Source organism: Cariama cristata, unplaced genomic scaffold, assembly GCF_000690535.1.
Source record: "Cariama cristata isolate BGI_N322 unplaced genomic scaffold, ASM69053v1 scaffold15212, whole genome shotgun sequence".
Classification (NCBI taxonomy): Eukaryota; Metazoa; Chordata; class Aves; order Cariamiformes; family Cariamidae; genus Cariama; species Cariama cristata.
In genome coordinates this window covers 24,245-33,797 of record NW_009602241.1, presented here as the reverse complement: position 1 = coordinate 33,797, position 9,553 = coordinate 24,245, and the positions used below count along the sequence as shown (strand labels likewise).

General features: G+C 37.5%; 1 protein-coding gene across 1 annotated transcript in view; it reads left to right on the top strand.

Annotated features, from left to right (window-relative positions):
* Nucleotides 1–1,560: 1,560 nt before the first annotated feature.
* Nucleotides 1,561–9,553, top strand: part of SETX (senataxin) — a 28,394-nt gene continuing 20,401 nt past the window's right edge. The window contains exons 1-7 of the mRNA XM_009694684.1: nucleotides 1,561–1,740; nucleotides 3,107–3,317; nucleotides 3,505–3,614; nucleotides 5,536–5,755; nucleotides 6,045–6,164; nucleotides 7,191–7,362; nucleotides 8,890–8,980. Of these exons, the coding sequence (XP_009692986.1) occupies nucleotides 1,561–1,740; nucleotides 3,107–3,317; nucleotides 3,505–3,614; nucleotides 5,536–5,755; nucleotides 6,045–6,164; nucleotides 7,191–7,362; nucleotides 8,890–8,980 (1,104 nt within the window). The remainder of the gene's footprint in view (nucleotides 1,741–3,106; nucleotides 3,318–3,504; nucleotides 3,615–5,535; nucleotides 5,756–6,044; nucleotides 6,165–7,190; nucleotides 7,363–8,889; nucleotides 8,981–9,553) is intronic.

Below are 9,553 nucleotides of genomic sequence, written 5' to 3'. Positions count from 1 at the left end.
GGCCTGCTTGGCGGGAGGGGAGCGGCGCGTTCCCGGGCTCAGGCGGCCTCTGTGGAGGAGTCGGCCGGGCAGGGCTGCTGGGGAGGCCGCGTTTCGAGCCCGGGGCTCTGGCGGAGGAGCTGTTGGTAAGTGCCTGGGTGTCTCCCGGGGGAGAACGAGTAGCTGTGTGCGGCTGCGGCGGGGTGAACACAGGAGAAGAAAAACTGCTTTTACTGTGTTGTCTCGGCTTAGGCGTTTCTGTGAGCCGGTGTCGCTGCTCATCGGAGGGCAGCCGGTGAAGCGTATCGGTAGCAGAGCGGTCTGCTCGGAGCTGCGGCTTGTGTATCCGCCTACGCTTGTTTAAGCAATTTCCTTGCTTAACGCGCGTAGATAAATTTTTACACCTTCCATTAGAAAAAGGTGCGATCTTGCGTCGCCCGCACTTGAATGACAGAAAAGATTAAGTTCCAGATTGTACTTAACGATTCAGTAAACGTGTGCTTAATGTAAAGTATGTTAATCTAAATACCGAAGTAATTCTTAGTCTATAACGTGTGAACTGAACCGATTTCTGATGATTACTGTTTTTCCCTAGATCTTTCAAATACCATCGAGACCCGGTTACCGGGGGATGGGCTGTTGAAGGTCCTGCTTTGCTGCGCCGTACTCGGGGGCGTGTATGGCTGAAGGTGTCGGCCCCCTTCCCTCGCTGCAGGGCAGCGCCCTTCTCTTCCCCACCATGTGACCTCGCACACCTGCACAGCAAGTGATTTCCTTTTCCAAAGGTGAATACCACGGTTGGTTTTCTTCCCAGTGTGTGTGTATGAGGAAATGAATGGTTTTGCTTTATTTAGATTTCCATTTTACGTTCCTTCTTCTCTAAATAAGAGCAGCAATTACTGTCTTCCCTTTTATGTAGTTAGTTCAAGTGTTCATGCTTTTCCAGTATTCTGTTGAGTTTTTCAGAGTAGCAGGATCGGAGATGATTGTATTGCTGCTTAGTGAAGAACTTTTGTTTTTAGAGGAGGCAATCTGCGGTGAGAATTTTATGATGCTTTAATAACAATGAAGACAGGAAGGTTCTGCATAAATATCCTTTGCTTTTGACAACAGGGATTTGTTGACCTATAAATTCTAGCAGGAGATTAAGAAAAAAAAGCTAATTAAATTTTATACTCATTAGACCTGGATTCTACAGATGCCAGTAAAACAATGTAATGAACTTTAGCATTGTAGTTCTGGAAAGAGTTTTAAGTGTGGATGAGAGTTTTTTTGTATTTAAAGTGAATTTTCACATGTTTTGCAGTTTGCAAATTATGTAATCTTTTCAGTGATTTACTTTTAATGTTTGCTGTTCAGCATTTTTTTTTTCTGTAATGTTCATTTAATGCTTTAATGTGTATTTCTGCGTGCGCCTGTGTAAGAACATTCAAGAAAATACGCGTGTATGCTGCTAATGAGTTACATAAATCCTGAAACTGATCATGCTTGAAAATTAGGTACTGTTGTGACTGAAAGGAAATATTTTGCCACTTTGAGTCTTTAGACTTCTGTTAATTCCTTCTTTTTTCCGTTCAAAGCATGAGCACATGTCGATGGTGTACACCTAGTGGTTCTGACACCACTGAGTTCCTGAAGAGCTATGCTTCTAAACGGTTGTCCCAGGAAGATCTTGAAGGATCCAATGATGATCTCTGTTACTGCCTGGAATGTGTGGTTGAATACCACAAAGCAAGGGAAAAATTGCCAAGGTTGCATGAGGTAATTAAGAGATTTGGCTCCTGCCCGTTACTGAGCTGGAGGACTTGGAACTGAAGGAAAACTTCAGAAGAGGCTTCTGTGGTCCAACCTTGGTTAAGGGGGGGTAGTTCTGTGCAGGGGTTGTGTGTTACTGGTTTTTGGGAATAGAGTATGTTGCTTTTTCACTGTCTGCTTTTTTATATTGAGTTGCAAAGAGCTGATTGTAAAACAAGATGACTCTTGTTTTGCATATGTTCAGATTAGCGAGAACTAAAACAGTAGTGGGAAGCTGCGAACTAGACATTATAGCTTGAACTTTATTCACGCTGTGATGGTTTGATGTCTGAAAAAAAAGAACACCTGCCAAACAGACAGCTCTTTTTTTTTTAAAGTGTATTTTCTTCCTTCCTCTGGCTTCTGTTCAACTTTGGTTTTGTTCTTCTTTTTGTTTGCTGTCTTCTCTCATTTGTAGTTTTCTACGGTGCTTGAATTTCAGAGATCTGATCTTGCAAGGCTGCGAGATTGTGTGATTAAAAACAATCAAAAAAGTTTAAAAACTATTTCATTACAAGTCTTTTGTAATTCTCTCTCACTAGTATCCAGTTTTATATTTTGGAAAACTTATTTTCCCATATGTGTGTACATATGTAAAATGAATATTTATAGCTAATTGATCATAATACAAATGTCAAAAAGGTTGCTCTTTAAATTATTCAGCTAGATGTCTCTGAAGGGCGATGCTATCTGAGTATAGATTGGAAATAAGTAGAGTGACCGGACTGCTGAAAGTTCCTTTCTGTGGCTGTAAACTGTGGGAAATAACCTTGGGTTTCTCACTGAGGTTTGGAGTGGTTACTTTAGATGAGTAATGTTAAGTGAGCCGAATCCCCTACAAATATTCAGCAAGTCAATTGATCTGTTTGAATTGTTTCCATTCACTCCCTTCTGCCAATACATTGCAAAACGTGTCAGAAGGCAAGATTTTAAAATTGCTTTTCCTGTCTTCCTAAATGTGATCGTTTTCTGTATTGTGCACTTCTTTATATTGGCCATTGGAACAAAGTTTTGTGACTAACCTATGGCCTGAAATAATTATTGAAATGGTTTATGAATATTTAACAGAATGATAAACGTGCTTCTGGTTTGAATGCCGGTCTTTTAAAAATTACTTTATAATTTTAACTCTGAAGTGAGAGTTTTGTGACGTGCACAATCTGAATTCCATGTCAAAACTTCATTGTTTCATACCATGCTTGGAAAGAAACTTTTCAAAATGAAATTTTAAGTTTTCAAAGCCTAGTTAAGGTTTCTGCATGTGATAAGAAATGTCTTTAATTGCTTTCTTCACAAATAAAACTTTAATTAGTTGTTTTTCCTGACCGAACAGGTCTTGTGGGAGTTGGAGACCTCCCGTCTTGTTGCCCACATTGAGAAATCCATGAGAGAAGAAACTGGAGAAGACGATGAGTTGTTTATAGTGGATGAGAATGGACAGACACAGTTGTCTGGTTTTGTGGGCCCAGATTTTGAGAATAACCTGCGAGTACCCCTTCTAGAAATACTGAAATATCCGTATCTGCTGCTGCATGAGAAAGTCAGTATGTATCTCTTCGCATAGGGTTGGAAGGGAATGGTATTGTTTCTGCTGAAGGAGGTGAAAATAACAAGTAGTAGTTAAACCGAAGTACTGATGTCTGTGTATATATTTTATATTTATTATGACACTAAATAGTCGTTTTGTGACCATATAAATTAGTCCTTACTATAACTGTTTTATCCTTTTAGGTGAGCTGTGTGTAGAAGTGCTCTGTAGAATGGAACAAAGTCACAACTCCTTTCAGATCTTTGAGAGATATCCAGGAATTTATCTCTTTTTGGTACACCCGAATGAAGTGGTAAGTTACTTTTTCTGCTCCACTAAAACTTAGTTTTAAATAGCATAAGAACAGATTCTTATTTTTAATGACAAGAATATGAAAATAGTAGCATTCAGAATTTTAAGTGTTTGATTTTCTGTATTTTTCTGTAACAGTCTGCGTATGAATGAGATTTCAGTATGAATATAGTTACTCTTGGTGAAGGAGAGAAGACTCTTCTCGAATCACTTTACTGTTTGCATTTAGTCAGGAAAAGTTACAGGTGTTCAACCAAACTGTAAATTTATGCCCTATACTCCCAAATGGAATTCTTCTGAAGTGGGCCAGGGTTTGTAATTTAGTGTATTAATCCCCTTCTCCTTGCCTGTTCTTTCTCTATCCCTAGAAGTTTTCACATTTCAGTAATGTTCAAAACCTTAAAAATTGAAAAAGTGAGAATAGTGTAGTTACTTGCAAGAAGAGATGCTTAGCAGTGTGTTTCGTCTGAAATGCCATTTAATTGTCACTGAATTTTGTCATTACAAAGAGGCAATGTTGTGTTTTAATGGATTTGTGTATTCTGCGCTGGGACAACTCAAAACTGCAGATTTATTTTTTTTTTTCCACCTGTGTGTGAATCCATTTGAGATATTTTAATACTGAACAGTCAGAGATCAAAAGTTCCATTTGAAAGTGTAAGCAGGAGAGCTCCATTTTATATGATATTTAGAAGTGTCAGCTGATTTTAGTATCGCTCATGCTAGTGTACATAGCGGAGACTGCTCTCCTTTTGAATCCAGTCTCTTAAGAAAGTAACACAAAGAGAAATTTTGGAATACTGGAAGAGTCAAGGTTGAAAAGGTTGAGAGACTTTGCAATTGCTGTTGTTACCAACACTTCTATTTTTGTGCTGGTTAAAAGGATTTGAGAGATTACAAAAGGGACTTGAGGTTCTCAAAGCAGTACAAAGGTGTCTGAGTGCCTGCTTTTCTCCATTGTTTTGAAGATGATGTATTATCCAGCAAGAAGGCTGTTCCTTCAGACTACATATACACATCCTAGAAGTGAAACTGGTGTCGATAATGGGGAAGAATACTGAGAAAGAGTGGTAATATGGAGAATTTAGGAACATACACCCTGCTACAATTAGAACAGTGAATCCTGGTTTCATGCTCCATGTTAATACTGAAGGGAGATTGAGTGCTTTCTTTGCAAAATCTTAGAAAAGTCCCTGTGTGGTATGTTCATCTGCAAATTGAATTTGGATGTGTAACTGTCAAAGGAGTATTGAATCGTAACTCAGGTGGGCTGTTTGGTTATATTGGGAGGGTGTGAGTCCATACCATCGTTTTCCCACCTCATTTGATGCAGCTTTGAAGATTCAGGTTACGTTTGCTGTGGCTGGTGGGCAGATTGTGACTGTACCGTTTCCAAGACTGACTGACTTAAACGCCAGTGTGGAGTACAAGATTTCAACTTGTCCTAAGAAACAGTAAAATATTGAATAGTACTGTACTTCATGCTTGCTCAAACTCTGAAGTTTTCTCAGTAGGCCAGAGAATGATTCCAGCAAGGCAAGAAATGACAAGTGTCCTGTGCTGACAGTTGCTGTAGTATACAGTTATCTAATTAGAAAATGTTGGTCAGTAACATTTAAATAATATAAAGCAAGTACAAAACGAAATGCTACCCCTTTGTCACGTGAATACCGAAGAGTTTTATTTGTATATATTATCCTTAATTTTAACTTGTTTCTTACCACCATCTTCTTGTAGGTATAGTAAGCCTGTTCCTAAGGTTCTTTTGCAAAAAAACTAACTCTTACTTGCAATTATGAGACCTTGCCTTAGTAAAAATATACTTTTGTCCCATTTGTAGTAGCGATGAGTCCTGATGTTACAGCACTGTGATTTTATTTGTTCTTTTTATTAATATATAAATTTTTTGCTTTAATCCTTAGATTCGTCGATGGGCCATCCTAACAGCGAGGAATTTGGGGAAGGTTGACAGGGATGATTACTATGACTTACAGGAAGTGTTGACGTGCTTGTTCAAAGTTATTGAATTGGGGCTTTTTGAGAATCCAGATATTTACAGCTTGTCAATGATTGAAAAGGGTAAACTCATCCTTCTGCCATCTCATTTATATGATACTGCCAACTACAAGAACTATTGGCTAGGTGAGTATTTATTGTCAGAAATTAATCTGTACATGTAGTCTCTCTTATCTTGTAAGCACTTCTTTCAAGTCAGAGCTCTACTATTTCATAGGTGCTGTTTATTTTGTGGCATGTCTAATGGGAAAACTGAACATTGCACAACTGCAGTAGTGAGGTAGTGTTTAATTAGTTGCATGTTGCTGCTGATCTCTGGACAAGTAATGGCATTTGGAAAATGATCCATGGTTTGGTGAAAATTAGAACAGATTTTTTCAAATATATGGACGGGTTTGTTTCTTTTTTTTTGTAGGGATTTGTATGTTGCTAACAGTGCTGGAAGAACAAGCTATGGACTCCTTGTTACTGGGCCCAGACAAACAAAATGATTTCATGCAGTCTATACTTCACACCATGGAGAAAGAAGCAACCGGTAACTAATTTTGATACTGAGATTAAGACAGCTTGTAGCCTATTTTTCATCTTTTTCAAACTTAACTTGTTTAATTGAGTAAATTCTTAGTAGTGTAATGCTGAGGTGATTTTAACTGAGGCTTATTTATCTTCTGGAAGATGGCCAATATGGCACAATATTTGGGCAATACTGACAAGTACTGGAAAATGCCATTCAAACAAACTCTTAAGTGGAGAACAGATGACAGTGCTTTGCGTAAGGCTGGCTTAGAGGTTTTGAGAGGACAAGTCTATAATTTCTACCATATTGTTTTCACTTAATGTACAGGTCATATGGGAATGCACGCGTCACTGTGGCGTGAAGTTTGAATTTTGTGTCCTAAAATAAACACACACCTTCTTCTGAATTTCCACAACTTGCTTAAAATTTGATTCTTCTGTCCATCTGTTTGAGTGAACCCTTTTTGCAGCTGGGAATTTAGACTAGACTTTAGACTAGTAGCCCTTGGGCCATTCTTGTGGGCTGCATTCCACAGCATAGCCTGGTAATAGCACATGAGCTCAAGACCAGGGCTGCCTCTTAAATGACTAGATCTTTATAAGCTTAGTATTTTTATTGAGGATATGATCTTATATGAAGAAGGAAGAACACACTTGAAGGAAAACCAATTGCTTCTAGCTTAAATTTGAAGTATAAATTGTCATAGCCACGTAAGTTGTACCCACTCTTAGAACGACACTGCAAAAATCAGTGTGGAAGAATCAGTTCGATAGAGTTGGGAAATGTTAGTAATAGCTATCCAGGTTCCTCTTGATTTAAGACTGCATAAGGAGCAGCATCTGTCTGTACAGATAAGCGAAGCTGACTTTTTTTCATCCTTTTTCCGGGTTAAAAAGTATAGTTGCACCTTACTAGAAATACGTATCTTTATATTAGTATTTAAGAAAAATCAATGAAAACCAACTACTTTCAACTTCAGCTTAGTCTAAGAATGTACAGGACTCTTGCATTTCAACTCTCCCCAATATTACTGTTATGTTTCAGATGATTCTACTGACCCCTTCTGGCCAGCGCTGCATTGTTTCATGGTTATTTTGGATCAGCTCGGATCTAAAGTATGGGGTCAGCTTATTGATCCTGTCCAAGCCTTTCAAACCATTATCAACAGTGTGAGCTACAACAATGAAATAAAAAATATACGCAGTAGCTTTAAGAGGTCAGTTTTATTAAGAGACTAGAACAGTTTTATGATTTTAATACCAGTAGCGTAGTAGCTTGGTCTTGGTTTTCTTGTCAGTGCTGTCTTAATTCGTGTTGGGGGAGGGAGATAGCAAGTAAAAAAATCAGACGTTGTGAGCTTCAAGCGATGAAAAGATGAAGTAGGTCCCCTAAAACTGTGAGGTCCTTTCAAAAAATACATGCTCAATTCTTTTTGACTATTGTGATATCTGTTACACTTTCCAGGACTTTTTTTCTGAATCAGGAAGGCTGCTAACTGTTTAGTGCTCGTTTAGTACTATAACCAACTTGTACTTAAGTTTAATGAAGATTGCCGTGTCTAAGACTCTTGGTAAAATTATAGGAATTTCCAAATGTTCAGTGGATGACATAGTTTTAGATTTTATTGTCGTTCCAGATGACAACTGATTTGAGTTTGCTTTTGGCTTGTGTTAAGTCTTAAATATTTCTCAAGATTAGAATTACTTAGTGGTACTGTATGGTCTTAAAAGTTTTATTCCTTTTCTGAATGTATTCCTTTCAGGGAAGGTAATAAAGTGAGAATCATGGAACTGTCCTTTAATAGCTTGGATAACATAGTGAGCCGCTGAAAAGAAATGAGTTAAAACACATAGCAGGCATCAGATACTCTTTTGAAAGGTTTTGTTTTTGTATACTTATATCTTAAGATAAAATGGATTATTTTTTTTTAATCACTTCTGAGTGACAATATTGTCAGTATTGAACAGAAAGTTACTTAGGTAAAGTGTTTATTCAATGCAGAAGTAGTTGTTTAGTACTCTACTAGGAAGTCTAGAAGTAATTTCTATGGGAACAGAATTTTGTTACGTAAACTTGAACTCCATCTTTTGGCATGCTGTCCATGCCATTTTTATAAGAATCCAGGTGCCAAGACTTCAGGAACACCTCCTGTTTTGGAAAACTGAAATTGTGCCTAATTTTTAAAAGTTGGCGGAAAACAGTTGGTCACTGTTTTCCTGTGATATAGTTTGAATCAATTTTGAGTGACGATGTCTTACATGTTCAGTATTTTTATACACGCGTAGTCTATAATGTTAGATAGCTACAGATACGTATATATGGAATGTTGTAAATTGCTGAGGAGGACATATTGAAGGAGATTTTCTTCAGTTAAGATATTTGAGTGTTGTGTTCAAGCAGTTGCATGTGAAGTTTATGATTATGTAGCTGTGATTGAGCTTCATTTATGCATAGGAAATCCAAAGAAAATGGAATTCTTCTGGGTATTTGTTCTAGGTAGTCAAATCCATGGCTTAGAAAGCTTTTTTCTGAGGCAGTTGCTTCCACCATCCCTTATGAGCAGGATAGAACAAGCCCTACAATTTTACATATGATATCTTTTCATAGGGATGTTTTATCACTGACAAGTTATAATAGTCACACGGTCAGTATCTGAAAAGTGAAATCTGTGTCTTGGCCAGTTGACTTTCTTATAGTTTAAGTTAGTTTTGTGGAGTCTGTAATGATTTGTATTTCTTTTTAGGACAAAATCTGAACCGGAGTCAGACTACAATGATGACATGATTACTTGCAGTCAGATTGTGTATAATTATAACACAGAAAAGCCTCAAAAGGTATGAAACCAGTATTTTATTTCCCTGTTCTTCAAACTCTGATCACTGAATGACACTGTCAGTTTGCACCACTTACAAAATACAGAGGGGAAGATATTCTGTTTCTACTAGTAATGTTGTAGAGAAACAATACTAAATAATGTATGTCACTGTTGTGTGCCTTAAGTAGCAGCCAGTCTGGTCACTTCGTGTCTAGCTGGCACTTTCAGACTATTCGAGGAAAGAAAAATGTGTTTGTGAATTGGGTAGAGATGCTATTAAAGCCCAAGAATGAGTATCAAGATTGAAACAAACATTGTTACCTTAGTGAAAACTCTGAATTCAGTTTTAAATAAAAGTTGCTAACTGTGTTCTTGTATTATGCTTTTTGTTTCTCAGTATTCTAAACTAATATAGTGAGTATGGAGTAAAGAGGTATGCTTTGATATACTTTGAAATGTTAGACTGTGCTCCAAAAGGGCACCATTTTTTTTCTTGTTATAAAGAGGAATAAACATTTGCGAGTGTGTTCTTCTCTTGATGTTGATGTGTTGTGTTTATGAAATGTCTTTAAAAGGCCTTAAATGCGTATTT